At 44.4% G+C, this 19,016-nt stretch overlaps 1 protein-coding gene across 4 annotated transcripts; it reads right to left on the bottom strand.

Moving 5' to 3' along the window:
• Window positions 1-4,764: 4,764 nt before the first annotated feature.
• On the bottom strand, window positions 4,765-11,336 carry BAMBI (BMP and activin membrane bound inhibitor). Of its 4 annotated transcripts, XM_023548817.1 has the most exons (4): window positions 10,866-10,971; window positions 10,400-10,528; window positions 7,328-7,615; window positions 4,765-6,879 (listed from the first exon to the last, which is right to left on the bottom strand). In XM_023548817.1, the coding sequence occupies exons 3-4, from the start codon at window positions 7,563-7,565 to the stop codon at window positions 6,461-6,463; spliced, it is 657 nt and encodes a 218-aa protein (XP_023404585.1). In that variant the 5' UTR covers window positions 7,566-7,615; window positions 10,400-10,528; window positions 10,866-10,971; the 3' UTR covers window positions 4,765-6,460. The 4 variants fall into 4 exon arrangements, with proteins under 4 accessions (XP_023404585.1, XP_010588945.1, XP_010588946.1 ...); XM_010590643.3 differs by lacking the exon at window positions 10,400-10,528 and having other exon boundaries at window positions 10,866-11,336; XM_010590644.3 differs by lacking the exon at window positions 10,400-10,528 and having other exon boundaries at window positions 7,340-7,615; window positions 10,866-11,336.
• Window positions 11,337-19,016: the final 7,680 nt, after the last annotated feature.

The raw sequence follows: 19,016 nt of genomic DNA, 5'->3' as shown, positions 1-19,016 counted from the left end.
GGAATGTAAAATGGTACAGCCACTTTGGAAATCGATTTGGTGCTTCCTTAAAAAACTAGAAATAGAGCTACCATGGGATCCAGCAATCACACTCCTTAGAATATAACCTAGAGAAATAAGGGCCTTTACATGAACAAATATATGCACACCCATGTTCATTGCAGCACTGCTTACAATAGCAAGAAGTTGGAAGCAACCAAGGTGCCCATCAACGGATGAATGGATAAATAAATTATGGTATACTCACACAATGGAATACTACGCATCGATAAAGAACAGTGATGAATCCATGAAACATTTCATCACATGGAGAAATCTAGAAGACATTATGCTGAGTGAAATTACTCAGTTGCAAAAGGCCAAATATTGTATAAGACCACTATTATAAGAACTGGAGAAATAGTTTAAACAGAGAAGAAAATATTCTTTGATGGTTATGAGATGGGGGAGGGAGAGAGGGAGAGAGAGGGGTACTCACTAATTAGTACCAAAAACCAAAAACCAAACCCATTGCCATCCAGTCGATTCTGACTCATAGCGACCCCTTAGGACAGAGTAGAACTGCCTCATAGAGTTTCCAAGGAGTGCCTGGCGGATTTGAACTGCCGACCATTTGGTTAGCAGCTGTAGCACTTAACCACTATGCCACCAGGGTTTCCAATTAGATAGTACATAAGTTTTATTTGAGGTGAAGGGAAAGAATACACAATACAGGAGAGGTCAACACAGCTGGACTAAACCAAAAGCAAAGACGTTTCCTGAACAAACTGAACGCTTCAGAGGCCAGTGTAGCAGGGTGCAGGGGTTTGAGGTCCATGGTTTCAGGGGACATCTAGGTCAACTGGCATAATAAAATCTATTAGGAAAACATTCTGCATCCCACTTTGGAGAGTGGCGTCTGGGGTCTTAAACGCTAGCAAGCAGCCATCTAAGATGCATCAATTGCTCTCAACCCTCCTGGAGCAAGGAAGAATGAAGAACACCAAAGACATAAGGTAATTACAAGCCTAAGAGACAAAAAGGACCACATAAATCAGAGACTACAACAGCCTGAGACCAGAAGAACTAGATAGTGTCCAGCCACAGCCGATGACTGTCCTGAGAGGGAACACAACAGAGAACTCCTGAGGGAGCAGGAGAGCAGTGGGATGCAGACCCCAAATTCTCGTAAAAAGACCAGACTTAATGGTCAGATTGGGATTAGAAGGACCCCGGAAGGCCATGGTCCCCAGACCTTCTGTTACCCTAAAACAGGAAGAGTCCCAAAAGCCAACTCTTCAGACAAGGATTGGACTGGAATATGGTATGGAAAATGATACTGGTGAAGGACGAGCTTCTTAAATCAAGTAGACACATGAGACTATGTTGGTATCTCCTGTCTGGAGGGGAGATGAGAGGGCAGGGGGGGCCAGAAGCTACCCAAATGGACATGAGGAGTGTGGAGGGAAGAACTATGCTATCTCATTAGAGGGAGAGCAATTAGAAGTGTATAGCAAGGTGTACGTAAATTTTTGTATGAGAGACTGACCTGATTTGTAAACTTTGACTTACACTGCAATAAAAATTAATTAAAAAAAAAAAAAAAGAAGTGTAGTGTTTTTCCACTGTCCCCATCGGATGGCTCCCTAGGGAAATTCCAAAGAGAAGAGACCAGGGATAAAGAGCTTTCTGTATTTCTCTTGGTTTCAACAGCTAAAACAATTTTTGTTCCATTAGGTTTGTAACACATGATCTTTCAGAGTGAATTTACACAGCAGCTCCTGACTTGATTAATTCATCGCAACTAACTTAGTCTTCAGGTGTCTAAAAACAAATTGCTGACTTTTCACAAGTTCCAACATCTACTTAGGCACTCCCTTGAAAACTGTTCGATGTAAAATTATTCCAGGACTAGTATATGTGTGTGTGTGTGTGTGTGTGTGTATGCCACCATGGCTCCTTTTCACTAACTAAGCCAATAAAAACAAAATTTACAAAGTTCCAAAACCAGTTGTGAAACTGTATTTTGTTGGAACAAATTGTAATTGATAGTAGGGCTTGCTCAGAATGCATCAATTTACACACCAACCAAGCAATTCTGAAACGCAATCTGTCACCTAACTTGGTTCTTGATTTTCTCAATGGATTAAGCGTCTGGAGCAACTGAAGCTCTAAGAGAACTGCATCTTGTTACATACCAAAAAACAAACTGGGCACATAAAAGAAGTATGGTCTTATCAGCACCCAAAACCCAAGGCCATTGCCACTGAGAGGATTGTGACTCATAGTGAGCCTGTAGGACAGAGCAGAACTGCCCATGGGGTTTCTGAAGAGCAACCTTTGGTTAGCAGCCGTAGCTTGCCGTAGCTTTTAACCACTGCACCAGCAGGCTCCACTTATCAGCAGTCACCTAGATTATTCCAAAAGGAAACAAGTACGAACTAATGTAATTAGTACACATGAGAGAATAAAAGCAGTAAAACGAAAATAAAATTTTTAAATGCTAAATCTAGTCTGCAGGCGACCGAAAGGCCTGCAAATTTTAAATGTGCAAAGACCTGAGATATTGAAAAGTAAAACATCCCCCAGGTAAAATAACAGCACAACTTCTCAAACTTTAAGAAATATTACACTGGGCCATTCTGTAGTTCACCCAAGTCTCCTATGTACATTAAGGGGAATAACTAACATATCTCCTCACAATAATCCCACCGAGGATTATTATTGTCCCCGTACAGGTAACAAAACTTAGTGTTCAAGGAGCTGAAGTGATTTGTCCAAGTTCCCACAGCTAGCAGGTAGCACTTTAACCCAGGCAGGGAGACTCCAAAGCGCCCTGGACTACCACCCTACTTCAGCCTCATCACGCTGCAAAGCTTTTAGAGGTTTGAAGTTCTTTGGGTAAGAGGCAGAGAAGAGGACCAATTAGAGGTTATAAGGAAAAAAAGCTGTCCTGGCCCCAAAAAGGCTAGTTCCAGAGTCATGATACTAGATGCCACTGCTTTCAAGCTTTTAGCCTATAATCACCCTATATTGAAACCAGATTTATGAGCTCTTCAGAGGAGAGCTTTGTGATTTTCTAAAGCAGACATGTTTGGTATTTTAGAAGGTCAAACCCCCTATGGTGCAGTGTTTTTATTAGAATCAGTTCAGCAGAAACTAGAGACTCACGAGTCAATTTCTAGGCAGCCTGAACCTTTCAAAATCAGGGGAGTGGGGGGAAAATGTAAGATATAACAACATACAGATTGAGTTTTTCAAAACATGGTAAGATATAAGGGATGTACAGACAGAAGAAACATCATGGCAATTTTGGTCCTATTTGTCTCTGGTCTGGGCAAATTTCCACTAAAAAAGGAACATTTCTTTTCTGGGGAGTTTATGCCATTAGACAAGGGCTGTTCCTAGTCAGTCCGGCCTTGTACTGACACCTCAACCTTACAGTAAACATCTGAGAGAAACAAACAGACCAGTCCTTAGCACCGTTCTCATGTCTCTGACCCAGGCCGGAGCTTACCTCAGGAAGGGTCCTTTCTCTCTCGCTCCCTGCAACTTCTGCTCCCACGGGCAAGGACAAGTGGAACCCATATTATAATTCTTAACAAAATTCAAAGTGGAGAAATCGGGCAGTATTTTTTAGTTGCAGGCCAAATTATGCACAGGTCGGACTTTAAGACGGGTAGCAGGATTGCTGGGAGGCTCAAACAGTAAGCACTTGGCTACTACTAATCCAAAGGATGGCGATTCAAACCCACCCAGAGGTGTCCCGGATCAAAGGCCTGGTGATCTGCTTCCAAAAGGCCACAGCCTTGAAAACCCCATGGAGCAGTTCTACTCTGCACACGTGGGGTCACCGTAAGGCAGAATCGACTCAGTGGCAACTAACAACAACAGCAAGATTGCTAGAGCATAAGCAGATACTAATGTGAGAGTATCAAAAAGGAAATCCATACTGGGAAGATAGGGCTGGCCCATTACACTGCTGGCACCTAAGCCCCAGAAAACCTGCCCTGACTTGAAGGGTTCCTGAGCACTGTGCTACCTACCACATCATCACACCAACCCAACGACTTTATAGGACAGAGTAGAACTGCCCCCATAGGGTTTCCAAGGACAGAGTAGAACTGCCCCACAGGGTTTCCAAGGCTGTAATCTTTATGGGAAATGAACTGCCACATCTTTCTCCCAAGGAGTGGCTGGTGGGTTTGAACTGCTGTCCTTTTGGTTAGCAGCTGAGTGCTTAACTACTGCACCACCAGGGCTCCTGGCTCCATCGTACAGAGAGGTATAAAAAGCCTAATGAATTTACAGCAGAAAGAAGAGGCGGGACAGGAAACACGGGACCAAGTAGAGATACTTTGCATTCATCTTCCAAAATTACTGATTACAGCACTAGGCCCAGGCCTTTTCAGGATGGAGTTCACCCATTTCAAACTGTTTTAAGCATATGCCCTTAATTCATTGCTTTATCTCTTAACGAACTGAGGAGTCCTTGGTTGACTATAGGGTCACTATGGGTCAGAATCAACTCCATGGCAATGGGTTTGGTTTTGGTTAACCGGTATTTGAAAGAAATGAGGTAATAAGAGCTATCAGGGCAAGCAGGGGGAGGAAGTATTTAACTACACACAGTTGACATGCAGGCCGGCTACTTAAAGAACCTAGAGCTGGCACGATGCTGTCTATAGACGTAAGGAGCAAAGTCTTTAAATCTACAAAAGTACTATAATTTGAAGTAGAGCTAAACTGGATGAGGGTAGAAATCTCACCAACTCTCAATGCTCATCAATTCTCTAAATTTTAATAGGTTCAACGACTCTTTGATTCCTCAAAAACTGACACACAAAATTGATCCACTTCTATAAATTACAAGGCATGTGAGAACATCAAAAAGCACAAATACAAAACCTGTCACTTATTAAGATGCGTATTCCATAGCCTAATTTGTTTGAGACCATGGGCCTATCACTTACTAATTAATCTAGGTATTCATCTTTATATGAGTTGTACCAATTCAGATCCTTCCATGAACTTGGCTACTGCATCTGTCCTCTGAAGGGACCCAAATCATGCTTAATCATAAAATATTCTAGAAAAGAACAGGAAAAAAAATTTTTTAATGTTCATAAAGGAAAACCCACACTCAAATATGTAGGCTATAAATTAATTTTTAAGCAAAAGTTTCAAAGATAATATACAAAACCAAGGAAAAAAACTATATGACGAATTATTCCCAAAGGTAAGATAATGAAGTCCCTTTTGGGCGGAAAAGCATACAAATGTGGCACAGGTTTCAATTCCCCTGTTGCCAGACAGAAGGTCCCAGAGGAGTGGAAATGTTGTTGCCTAGCCGCATTCCTCGGAAAGCCTCACTGAAGTCAATGTTCTATTTTGTTACATTAATGGAAGAATCGCTTTGGGGGAAGAAACCCTTCGTCTTATTTAAATCTTAATTGGTAGGTATATCATGTTCACCACTGAAAACCTTTCTAAGGATTGAGACAAATTAAACAAAACAAAAAAAGGCAGGACACCACTACGTAGAAGGACAAGATATAAAAAAGTAACATGGTAGAATCATGTTAGGCTAAGTTTTGCATCAAAGTATTTAATTTCGTTTGCGACAGAATAAACTGATCGACTATCAAAAGTAAAAGCAGACAGGGACCGGATTTTCATTTAGTTTTTCTTTTCCAGTTGGAGGTAGACACATCTTAAAAAGAGATTCCAAAGCTGGTGGATCAAACAGACAAAATACTAACTTTGCTAATACACCTTCAGAAATTGATCCAACATGTCTGAGCTGACATAAATAAGTGTAAGGTCTCTTAGATGAAGGCTAAAAACCAGAATTCTCCTAACAAAAAATGTGGGTAAAACACTGAATGCTGAGTAATACGCATTTAGAAACTATCCATAATTACACATGAGCATGGAAGAATAAACACGATCTTGACCTTATGGAAAAAAAAAAAAACAAACAAATCCTAGAGTTAAGAGCCTATTGTGTGGCTACAGCAGATACTCATGGGTGTAATTAACATGTGGTCTCTTACACGTCCCACTTGTTTTTAATTTACGAAAGACACTACTAAATTGCAGACCAAAATATATATATATATACACATATATATATATTTTAAATCTTTACAGTAAGTCAAGATGTAGGAACTTGCGGAGTACATTTTAGTTTATTTAGATACTCAACTCCAGCTCCCTTGGATGCAAATAACCCTGGTAACAGTGTGTACACAGTCTTTTCTCTTTGCTTTTATAATTTTAAAGCAAATAATACATTTGACTGTATGTAAGTCTGTGCAAATAATCCTTCAGAAGAAATAGCCAAGATTCTGTCCGCAGAGGTTATTTTGTCTCTCAAAGATGATTATGGAAGTTTGTTTTTCTTCAGATAAAGTGCTCCTGTCCAGCAGAAATCAAAGGCCTTCAAGCGTTCACGGAGTTCCGTTCCTGTAAGACGCGGTCATACGAACTCCAACTTCCCGCGCCCGCTATACATGCCCCAGTGCACGAGCGAGAGGATCTTATCGTTGCTGAGGTCCGCCTGTCTCATTTTGTCACAGGTCAGGCAGCAGTTCTCGTGCCCACTTACCGGCACCATGCACTCCAAGTCTAACTTTGCAATCTGTCCCTTTTTGGAATGATGCCCATGAAAGCTGTAGTGCAAACGGGACAGCATCTGCTGACGCTGGTCCTGAAGTCTCTTGTTTTCACTTCGAAGCATCCTCAAGGCTAACATAATAAGCAACACTAAAATCAGCCCTCCAGCTATGGGGACGGCAATCACCGCTGCCCGGAACCACAATTCTTTGGAAGAGGTCAGCTCCTGCACCTTGGTAATGAGGTGTCTGCTGCTGTCATGCTGGTATCTGTTGCCTTGTCCTAAAGGGGGACAAAAAAAGTGATGAAACTCTAGATGTTAACTCCAACCCGTAAATATGAATGGCTGTCTATCTCTTTTAAATAAGGAATCCCATTGTAAAAAGCTTACCATTAAATGAACAATATTTAGACAGTAAGTTTTGCAAAATGATCCAAAGGAGATTACAACTACATTTGTTAACAGACTGTCATTACTGTGTAGTAATGGTCTTTTAATGTCTTCAAAATGTTGGAAAAACAGGCAAAACCTATTATGGAGACAGACATCTACTGCTCGGGCTGACATAAAAGCTACTCAGTAGAGATGCAACTTTGCATGCAGCCTCGCTTCTCCCTCTGGTGTCTCTAATTACATTAACAAGAAAATCAATAGCAGACATACCACGTCTTGGCTGTCACAAGTCTATAGACCAGGCAAGCATTCTGGTTAGAAACGGCCTCCACCCACCTGAGGTCTCACCCTTGGGAGGAGAGAGAACATCATGCAGTCCTCTGTAATTGCACATATCTTCATGACAGCATTCCAATGTGGGCATGGTGGTGCCAGAGTGGTTTTGTGCCTGTTTGGCTTGGCAGATGTCTGCTGTGCTTGCAAGAGAGTCCAGGCAGCCATGAGTGAGTGGGGAATTTGTGTTCTGAGGATCCAGAAGTCTAGAGAAGCAGGCGCTGAGCTCAGATTTACACATGTAACCAGTTGCCACACAGTGTGCAGCGTCACAGTAGCATCTAATTTCACCTGAAAACAATGAGAAAACACATCAAACTCTGCCTCAGAGACCAGAGAAAGCATCTATTTAAAGCAACTGCTAAACCCCCCAAGTTCAAAGGCACTAGCTTGTAGAATATTCCGCTAAATGCTTACAATAACAAGGCAGTGTAGGCTGGAAAAGCCCTTTGGGTAACAGGGCTACGCTTCAGTCTGGCTGAGTGTAACTCTAGAAATGTATCGAACCCAACAGAAGAGAATCAAAGCTCAGCAAAGACTTCCGAGGAGTTGCAAATTTAAAAATTTTGATTTTGAAGGAAAGTAACAATCATGGTATATTTCCCCCGTCATGAGGTAAGTTACACTATTTATTCATTTTAATCCTACATGATCATACACCATAAAAACGCTAGGCTTTTTGATTTTGTCAGTATAAATATTTGATCGGAACTGCTAAATTGTTTACTACCTCTCAGGGCCGTGCCAAGATTTAAGAGCTTCAGCTAACACCTTATAAAGTTATTAACTAGAAACACAACAATCTAGAAATTGCTCAGGTCAGGAGGTTTTAAAGCTATGAGCCTGGGCAGCTATTTACAAACTCTAGATCTTTTCATGCAGAGGAGCTTTTAGTCAGTATATTGTAAAACAGGAACTAGGCAGTTTACAATTAGTGGTTGGCCTGCCAGAGTCAATTTCTTTCAACCCAAATGGAAAGTCATAAAACGGGGGTAAAACTGCAAGGCTAACTTCTCCTCCCCCTAGCTCCCCAGTTTTACATGTAATTCAACATGTGATCTAAAAGGGGAAACATTTAAACCGAAGAGCCTCTGCTGGTTGAATGAAAAATCCTTAAGGAAACCTCAAAATTTTCTACAGGAAGTGATTAAAAGTTTCCTTTATAAAACTTATTTCGTGCATTGAAAGTCACTGTGCACATTTAGCTACAATGCCAGATTTGAGGCTTTTCACATCAATTTCAAGCTGAAACAGTCTAGGTCCCAGTGTTATCACTCATCTGATATCCATCCCGTTGGGCTCCAGTCTTTGTTACATGCCACAACTAAAGCTACTGTAAACGGAACGAATGCACACCTCTTCCTCGCTGTGCAAGCTGAAGATGTGTCTAGCCATTGAAACCTCTGCTCTGAAACGAAACACCAGGGATTACTTCTTTACAAACTTCTTCTCACCCTCAACCTTTTTCTTCTTCCTCTCTGAGTGCCTGAGAAAGGTGTCTCATTTAATTATCTGTTCAAACTCCAGGTCACCGTATGGTGTGCTCCGTTTTCACCAGAGACAGCTAATGCCCCAGCTCTTAAAAACAGCCAACTGAACCCAGAGACCATTGGCAGCCTGAGTTTAACACTCCACAGCTGGAGGGCTTGCTCCTGTCTACACTCGCAGCCCTGGGGCTCAAGTCCCTTCTCCAGCTTATCTTGCCTCCACTGCTCCAAGGAAGAACTCTGTTTTCCAGAAGTTTTTTCTCCTCTTTCCAAACTGACTTTACCTTTCACATAAACTCACCAGCCTTGTGTGGCGATGAGATGACTATTACATACCCCCACATGACAACTTTCATGTACAGATTTCAAGTATAAATAAAACAGATTGAAAATCAATTCTGATCTTATTGGCCTCGGACCTAGCACAAAAAAAACCTGAACATAAGTAAAATGTGGTTTAAATGTTTGTGGGACTCTATTTAAAATACTGTATTTTCAATGACCTCAAACAGTCTAATAACATTTTGACAGGTAAGTGGGAAAGTTTTTAACAACTTTTTTTTTTTAATTGGAGCCACATTTCAGCAAGGAGAATGGACTTTTGTACTACTGTATTAAAACTATATTTCTGTCGTTTCATAAAGTTTCTTCCTGTGGCATGCAAAAGGCCAGAAAGGGGACTGGTATTTTGAAACAGTGAACAATGCCCCTCTGTTTCCCCCCTCTCTTGTTACTGTATGTAGTGATTAAACAAAAATGTCTGCTTTTAGTCAAGATGGCTACAGGAGAGACTGCTGGCTTCTTTAAAAGCTTTTGAAGTCCACAGCAGTCAGAAATCTCTGATCCCCTAATTATATCATTATCAGGCACATAGTTTCGGTATCTGTGACTTCATGTCAGCTTCAGTCCCTCCCGTTCTGCCGGCCTTTGATAGGGCCAGGAGGCTCCCCTCTGCAGGCTTCGAGGGCTGTTATTTAGGGTTAATTACACCCTTCCTTCCAAAATAAATAAATACTGGAGCACATCATCCTCGCTGGGCTAGCTTATCCTTTAACCTCATGCCTGCTACATGGCAATTAGAGAAAAGTGGGGGGTGAAAAACTGAAATGCCGCTCCCTACTTGGAAAAAAAAAAAAATCTGGTCGCAGAACAGTGGGTAGAGTTCACAGCGGGGAGATGAGGAAGCCCTGAAATCTACTGGGAGTTTGGGTTATTTCGACTTAAAAGGTGAAAGCCTGCAGGGAAAAAAAGAAATCACTGACCAACCATTTTTGATTTGTTTTCTTTTCTGGAATAGTATTTGTAAAATATGAGGTGAGTGGGAAATTGGACCACTGACAGGACCTACTCCTCCCAGCGCTGAAAAGCAACACAACACGCTCGCGCAGAAGCGCACACACTCTGAGACCCACACACCCGCTCATTCACAAAGACACTTAAAGACACAGAAAAACACTCATACAGAGACGTATTTACTCACAGGCACACAACAAACATACACAGAAAAATACACTTATGCAAAAAAAAAAAAACACCACTCAGAGACACACAGAGCCACCCAGACACACACACACACTCACGCACGCACTCGGGGGCAGAGGTCTGCGCTCCTTCTGGCCGTTACCGTCCCTGGATGCGGAGGGAAGGCGGCGCTCTGAGCCGGTATCACGGCCCCGCTCCACGGCTGGAACCGTTCAGAAGTCCATTACAGACAGACCTACAAAAACATTTTAACAACCACTTGCCCCGAGGTCTGACTCCCCATCAATGCGACGGGCCGCGGGCACCCGAGGGGGCGGCCGCGCAGCCACCGCCGCGATCGACGAGGACAGAGCGACTTGCCGTGACCTGCGAGCTCCGGCGCGGGAGGAAACCTCACCCGCCGCTAACAAAGCCCTGGCTGCCGGCTTCAAAGCCCCGCGGCGGCGGCGGTGACCCGATCCCGAGACCCCGCGCGCCCCGCTCGCGCCGGGACTCGCCGTCGCCGAGCCCCGAGGGCAGGGAAGTGCGGCGCTCGCCCCCGCACCCCGCGTCCCCGGCCCCCCAACACCCACCTTTGGTGAGCAGCACGGCCATCGCGCAGAGTTCGAGCTGCAGCCAGATGAAGAAGTAGCTGGAATGGCGATCCATTGACGCCCCCCACGGCCGCGTCGCCCTCGCCGGCTTCCGGAGCCGCGGCGCAGCTGCAGCCTACCACCGCCGAAGTAAGCAGCGCATGGGCGCCCGCGGTCCTAGCCGGGCAGGGCGCGCGCCGTCAGCGTCCGGGCGAGGGACCGGGCCGCGGCTGGAGCATGGACCGGGGCTGCGAGTGGCGACGAGGAGCCGGGAAAAGTTTTGCAGCCTGACTCGGCGACCACCGCTCCTTCTCTCCGCTCGGCTCGGCGGTGCACCCTGGCTCGCTCGCTCGCTCGCCGGCGCGTCGCAGTCCGGATGGGCTTTCGGCTTTCCTCCTCCCAGACCGGCCACTTTGAAGAAAGTAAAGTCGCAGAGAGAGCCAACTGCCAGCTCCCCGCCTGCACCCAGCCTCTGCCGGCTCCTGGGCTCCCGCGCCGTAAATAGCGCCCCACGCGGGGAGCCGGCCTGGCGCCGCCCCGCCCCGGCCCGGGAGCGCCGAGGCCGCCCGATTGGCCGCTAGGCCCTTGTCAATCAGCCCCGCAGCCTGGGGGCGGGCCGAGACGGGGCGAGGAGGGACCTGCAGGGCGGCCCCTCGGCGCGTCGAGGTCTGGAGCTCCCCGGCCCGGCCGCGGCTGCCTCCCGCGCTCCCCCTCGCGGAGGCTGCCTGGCCATGACCTTCGTGAGGCGTGGGTCGAGCCCAGTCTCTGGGTCTGCTTCTGGCACTCGGCTTCGTGACCCTATTATGCCACGGACCAGTGTCCCCCAGCGCGTAGATTCTTTTATGTTTCCCCCCCAAAATGCGAGGGAGTCGCGTGGCCGGCTTCGGACGCCCCGCGTGGCCACGCTCCGCGCCTCGGGGAGCCCCAGGGAGCAGGTGGCTGTCCCCAGAAGCGGGCGCCGCCGGCCAGGCGCCCTCCCCCCTCCCCAGATGAATGTGGCAGGCTCGCGTGTGGCCCGGAGGGGGGTCCAGTCGGGAGCCAGGAAGAGGGGGCGGCATAACGACGGCGGCGGGGGCCGGCCGGCGCTGGGGTCTGTTTTCAGCTTCTCTCCCCCCGCTCCCCCGCGGCGCATCCGCCTCGAGCTGCCTGCTCTGTGATCAATAAAGCCCAGACAGACAGACCGTTGATCAGTAGGAGCCGCGAGGTTCTCTGGAGTAGACGGGACGAGTAGCCGGCTAGAGACACTTAACGAAAATTAGCAAATCCAAAAGCACCCGGCGCCAGAGAGACGACACAGGCCGAGACTGACACTCAATTAACCAGCCCCCAAACAATCGCAGGCAAACACACCGGCTGACCCTGATCAATATCAGCCCTGCAGTGATCCCGTCCCCCAGATGCTAATTCATTTATTAGGGCTCGAGGGGCTGCTGGCCCCAGTGTACCCAGGGCGCTCCTGGAGGCTTTTGCTGTTGTTTGTTGATTGGTTGGAGGGGGGATTTCGGCTTAAAACTCATTATCTGAGGGAATACTCTTTTGTCCCTTCTCCCTCCCCGAAACTTGAGGTTAACATGAGTCAGCCATCTGCAAAATTTCCTATTAGGATGGGCTAATATTTCGTACCTGATGGAAAGTTAAGAGGGAGGGAAAAAGAAGGACAGGCGCATTTAATGCCAAGGTGAGAGATGTATGATCAAACCCTTTGGACTGTAGCAGAAGTACGCTTTAAGGCTAAGAGAAAAAATTGTCTTCAAAATGAAGGCAAACATACCTCAAACGCCTGACCTTGTAGTTTAAAGTTGTTGAAAGTCTGCAGAGCTGCAGGATGTAGTTAAGGAAATTGCCTTTGAAAAAGTAAGGTTTATATGCAGAAAGAATATAATAATTTTATAAACCGATGCTCTCACCATTACTTCACTAGATAAAAATTGCATCAAAAAGGAAGGAAGGGCGAGTCCAGCTGAAGTTTTTGAAAGAAAATGAACTGGTTAGGGCACCAGGTAAATAGCAGGAGTTTCTCAAGTGTTGGGCCCAGATAACTGGTTAGTGGCGAGGGAGAGTTCGATTAGAACTTCCAATTTCTAATTCTTTGACAAGTTAATGTTATACAGACAATACTTGTTTTCAAGTAATTGCACACTTATAACTCTTGTTAGCTGCTGCAGAGTCGATTTTGACTCATAGTAACCCCAAGTGACAGTGTAGAACTGCCCCCATAGGATTTTCTATGGTGGCACAGTGCTTAAAGCGCTCAGCTGCCAACCAAAAGGTCAGCAGTTGGAACCCACCAGTCGCTCCACTTGACAAAGATGTGGCAGTCTACTTCCGTAAAGATTTACAGCCTTGGAAACCCTATAGGGCAGCTGTACTCTGTCCTATAGGGTCACTGTGAGTCCAGATCAACTCCACACCAGTGGGTTTGATTTGGGTTGGGTAATCTTCTCAGGTGCACATTGCCAGGTCTTAATCTCTCAGAGCCACTGGGTAGGTTCCAACCATTAACCTTTCGTTTGGCAGCTGTGCACTTAACCGTTGCACCACCAAGCTCCTTCTTTTAACTCTAGAGAGTCAATTGTTGGCTAAAAAGAAAGTTTTAGAGTATATTATTTCAACCAGTTTGGAGTGCCCACTGTAGACCAAGCTCACGGTGTCTGGAATAACAAAAACGAATATGTCAGAACCTAAGATGGTAAATCACAGACAATGGGATTGAACGATAAAATTAGTGTGCAGGATGTTATAATGCTTAAAGAACTAGTATTGGGGATGATTGCTAAAGGGTGAAAAAGGGTTGGCAGAGGACCACCATTACAACCACAGAGGCCCCCGGGGAATTTAGGTAGGAAATTGATCAGGTTCTGTGCACGTGTGTTGGCAGGGGGAGACAGTGGTAAGTAAAGAATGGGTAGATGGGAATACAAGCAATCCTTTGTTTCAGGAGCATAAAATGTGAATCAAGGAATGGACACAGATGCACCAGAAATTAACTATACTTACCTTTGTTGTTATTAGTTGCCATCAAGTTGATTCCAACTCATGGCAACCCCGTGTGTGCAGAGCAGAACTCCTCCACAGGTTTTCAAGGCTGTGACATTTCAGAAGCAGATCACCAGGACCTTTCTTCCAGGGTTCCTCTGAGTGGGTTCAAATTGCCAACATTTTGACTAGTAGTCAAGCACTTACCAATTTGTGCCACCCAGGGATGTATTCAATACTTGTTTAGTGGAAGAGGATGTAGGGGAGTATGTTGATGAAAGTTGTGTTGTGGGAAACACTTTCTGAGTGTCTTCAGCCCAATTAAAAGAACTTCCCCTTTTGATGGAGTGGGTGTTGGCAGCCACACTGGGGGACTCTGGTCCTCTGGCAGAGCTAGTCCCATGACCCAGGTTGGACTGATTTAGGTTCTTTCTTCTGGGCTTTTGGACAGGGATGCTGGTCAATCTCTACAGGTCACTTGATGGAAGATGTACAAATTCCAAAGCTAGAGTCCACCTTTCTGAAGAGAAAGAGAAAAATGACTCAGAGTGGCGAAGATTTTAATTCCAAATGCATTTCAAGTCACTGATGAGGACTGGCTTCACTCCCTTAGGTTCCATATTAAGGTTAACTCAGTAACCTTAATACCCCTTGCCTTTGAGTGGATTCTGACTCACGGCAACCCTATAGGACAGAGTAGAACTGCCCCATAGGATTTCCAGTGTAAATCTTTTCGGAAGCAGACTGCCACGTCTTTCTCCCATAGATAAGCTGGTGGTTTTGAACCGCTGACCATTCAGTTAGCAGCTGAGCACTGTAACCACTGTGCCACCAGGGCTCCGGTAACATTAATAAGTTCCCCTTTTTACTTAAGGTTCTTTTACTTGCAACTCAGAGGGCCCAAACCAAGACATTTATGTTTTATTGAATTAATACCGACTTCCATCATTCCAAGATGTGTGCTTTTGGGGTTCCAAACACAATTTAGAATAAGAACTTGTGATCCGTTCTGCAGGCAATGATTTCAGCTCTTTTGTTTTTCTTATTCCCTTAATGGGTAGACCTTTAAATGGCTAGAAATTAGTTTTAAGAGAAACAAGCCTGCACTTTATGTAATGGTTTGGGAGCAGACATGGACTGTTCAAGTAAGTGAATGAGTGTTTGAATCAATATGAAAAATCAAAATCGGTTTATAGACAATTTGTCAATTATGAGGCCATATTGATAGTTGGGAGGATAGGTGACAATTTTTATTCAATTTAGGACTCTTAGGGAAAATTGCCTCTCTACAGATTTTCACTTGCCTTTTGCACATAACTCAGTTATTACTTTGCTACATGCGGGTTGAAAAAAATGATATCCAGCAGGCAAAATAGTAAATTCTAGTTCCTTTTGAAGTTTAAATCAATGAAGAAATGAAATCAATAACCAATATTCTTTTTACTCTTAAGAATGGAAATCGGAAAATACAACCTGGAAACAACCTCTCTATATCCAAGAATGGAAAGCTGACTGTCCAACTAATGAACCAAAATAAACTTTATAATACTAAACCAATTGCCTTACCCGCCCCCTGCCGTGTTGCAGAGTAGAACTGCGCTCCATAGGGTTTTCATGGCTGTGACCTTTCAGAAGCAGATCGCCAGGCCTTTGTTTTGAGGCACCTCTGGGTGAGTTCAAACTGCCAACCTTTCAGTTAGTAGCCAAGCACTTAACCGTCTGTGCCACCCAGTGACTTAAACATTGTAACAATTTATTACCTTCATACCGTGTTCTAGATAAGATTTATCCATGGGCATATGTACTATATCATCATAACACAATACTATGATGCATTTTTCTATTTATCCTACACCACAAAATAACTTTCTAAATTTTATTTTCTTTTTAAAAAGCAACCTCCCCCCCAAAAAAAAACAAGGACCAATTGTGTCCCTACCCACTTTGCTAACAAAGCTGTAAATATTCTACCAATTTCTGTTTACCCAAATAATGCCAACTTTTCCCCAAAGTTATATATGATCCACATCTTCAGCAATGCCTCTCTCTTCACAAGGCAGTTGAAAAATAGCCCTGGGTACATTTCGTTCAGAGAGGAGGCAGTTGTGTTAAGTTCCTGGCTAGCATACAAACAACTATTGCAGTCAGTGATAGAATCTAACGTTTTTGCCTGTTATACAAATCTCCCACTAACTAACAAACCACAGAGGTTAGGTAACACTTTGAATTCCCAACAGCAGCTTTTTGTTTAAAAAAAGTCATTTGTGCTCAGTAGAAACTAGGAGTTGAGATCTAAAATTTACCTTCATTGGAATAAGGTCAAAGGTGAGAGGTTAACCCAGCCCAAAAGGAAACGGAGATAAAGGACTGACTACTGAGGCCTGGAAGTACATGATAGGACTTGCAAAGAAAGGAGAGAACTGAAGGTCCCATTGTAAAATGCGATGGGGTCTTACAAATAAGCCATGGAAGATTTGTTAGCTTTAGGTTTTCTTAAGAAGTTTGAAAGCTTCTGAATTTAGAATAAAGAATCCTCCCTGGTTAAAGGGCATTTTGAATCTGACAATGGCTATTATTTATATGAAATAGTAACAAATATATTCTATGTGACCCTTACCTCCACATGGCTATGTGAGTGTAACCCCCAATTAAGTCAGTAGACACTAAAAATTATTCAATAGCTGGCTATTTTGCCCACCTGATGTCAAATAATCAGTTTGATTTTTTTTTTTTTAACTAAAATAGTGAACTAATCTCTTAAGGCATGGAAATGACCATAATCAAATTCCTATTCAAAGGCACACCCTTGACCCAGCATGTTGTTCAGTCCTGGAATGAACAAGGCCCTGGTGGTTCGGTGGCAGACTGTTTGCCTTCCCTACAGGGACCCTGGGCTCGGTTCCCAGTCAAAGCCCCTCACGTGCAGCCACCCTGTGTGCCGGTGAGGCTTGTGTGTTGCTGTGATGCTGAACGGGACTCAGCGGAGCTTGCAGACTGACGTGGACTAGGAAGAAAGGCCTAGAGACCTGCTTCTGAAAATCAGCCAGTGAAAAGCCTGAGGATCACAATGGACTGACTGGCAACCAGTCGTGACGATGCCGAGACTGGGCAGCGTTTGGTTCCGTCTTGCATGCGGTCGCCATGTGTCGGGTGCCAAATCTACAGCAGCTAACAGCAACACAACAACAAATGCAACAGGCAGTGTTTTTGGGTTCTCTTTACCTAAAAATACTTTGCTTATTTATTTACTTTTAGAATTTTTGTAAATTTACTAAATTGAAATTCAGAAGTTTTGATATTTTCATTAGACAGCCAAACATCAGACACTTATTTCGAACTGGCTGGAAGCTCCTATCCTTTCTCACTGCCCAAGCCCCTTTTGATAGCCCCGTGGTGACTTCTCTTACAAGGCCATCCTCCTCTAATACTGGACTTCCCTAAATTGAAATCCCATTGACAGAACGGAAAGAGGTCTATTCAGTGGGACTTCGAAATGACTTCCATTTGCCATCATGTTTGGTCACTGCCATTGTTGTTGTTCCCTAATAATTTCTGAGGAAATAATTAGCTATACGGTATCCGTTGAGCCATTTGCAAAGTGTCAAGATACATATTGAGTTTGATTTCTGGATTCAACCCATAAAATGAAATGACAGCGGAATGAGCATATCTTCTAATAGGCAATGCATCTCAATGAAATTTGTTTTATAGACAGAGGTTAGGGAGAGAGCTTTGTGGTTGAACTGGACGGGATCGTCAATGAATAAAATTCTTGTTCTTATCCTTAATATTACCCTTAATATTAAGGGAAGGAATCATAATACATTTTTTTTTCAAATTCAGAAAGTCTCCATTTTTTCATCTATTAGCTACTAACAAACAAGCTCTTGTTCACTAATAAGCCCAATAACGCACCACTGTTCCATCCACAGTTGAGTGTCATCTACCTACATAGTAAGAACCCTGGTGGCACAGTTGTTAAGCTCTCAGCTGCTAACCAAAAGTTTGGCAGTTCGAAGCCACAAGCTGCTCTATGGAAGAAAGATGTGGCAGTCTGCTTCTGTAAAGACTGCAGCCTTGGAAACCTTTTGAGGCAGCTCTACTCTGTCCTATAGGATCACTATGAATCAGAATCGATTCGACAGCAACGGGTGCCTTTTTAAGGAGCCTATCGTTTCAAAGACATCTGTTAAAATATGCACACTTACTGAATATTGTTCCAGTCAGACTTGTTTCATTATGAGGAAGAGAGACCCACTTAAGATTAGCTAACTGAAAAAGAGGGGTTTATTGTGATGATACAATAGGCTTATTGTAAGGATCCACCTACTCGGTAATACAGGCATTACTTATTACCCGGGAAGCCAGCCTTCCCGGAATGGAAACAAGAAGTCTCAGGTCTCTTTTTTCTTCAGGGTTGTCTTTGCTTCTCTCCTCTCTATCAGCTGGTACCCTTTGCTTATTTCTAGTTTTTGCTCTCTCCTAACTTTTGCTTGTCTTTAACTACACACTCCTGTGCATAAAGGCAATGCTCAAGAGATCCCTTAGCCTCCTGCCACCGTTGCAGACTACTTCAGTCCTTCGGTTTCCCAATTTCTAACTCCTAAGGTGAATCTGACAGGCAAGCTACACAGGTTCCTGTTCAGCTTATGGACAGACCATCCCAAGATGTTCAGTTTATGGTCCATTCAGCAAGAGGAGGGTCCCAGCGGCTACAAAGCATGTCTGCAGCTCCTCAGCAAGGTTGTGGGCCAGTAAGTCCACGCACGTAGGAGGGGCATGTGTGTATATATATGCCAAAAGGTCAGCAGCTCAAGTCCACCAGACACGCCTTGGAAACCCTAGGGGGCAGGTCTGCTCAGTCCTATAGGGTTGCTGTGAGTCAGAATCGACTCCACGTGAACAGGTTTCTTTTATGTATATATTAAATAAAACCCATCCCAACTCATAGCGACCCTATAGGGCAGAGTAGAACTGCCCATAAGGTTTCTAAGGAGCTGCTGGTGAATTCAAACTGCCAACCTTTCGCTTACAGCTGAACTCTTAACCACTGCGCCATTGTGCCACCGGGGGTGTATATATGTATATAATTTGTTGTTTTTGTTAAGTGCTGTCGAGTCTAACTGCCCTATAAGGTTTTCTAGGCTGTAACCTTTCTAGAAGCAGATCACCAGG

This window comes from Loxodonta africana, chromosome 4 (assembly GCF_030014295.1).
Source record: "Loxodonta africana isolate mLoxAfr1 chromosome 4, mLoxAfr1.hap2, whole genome shotgun sequence".
Lineage (NCBI taxonomy): Eukaryota > Metazoa > Chordata > Mammalia > Proboscidea > Elephantidae > Loxodonta > Loxodonta africana.
Note: the sequence above shows the minus strand (reverse complement) of the source record. Positions and strands in the feature narration are given on the sequence as shown.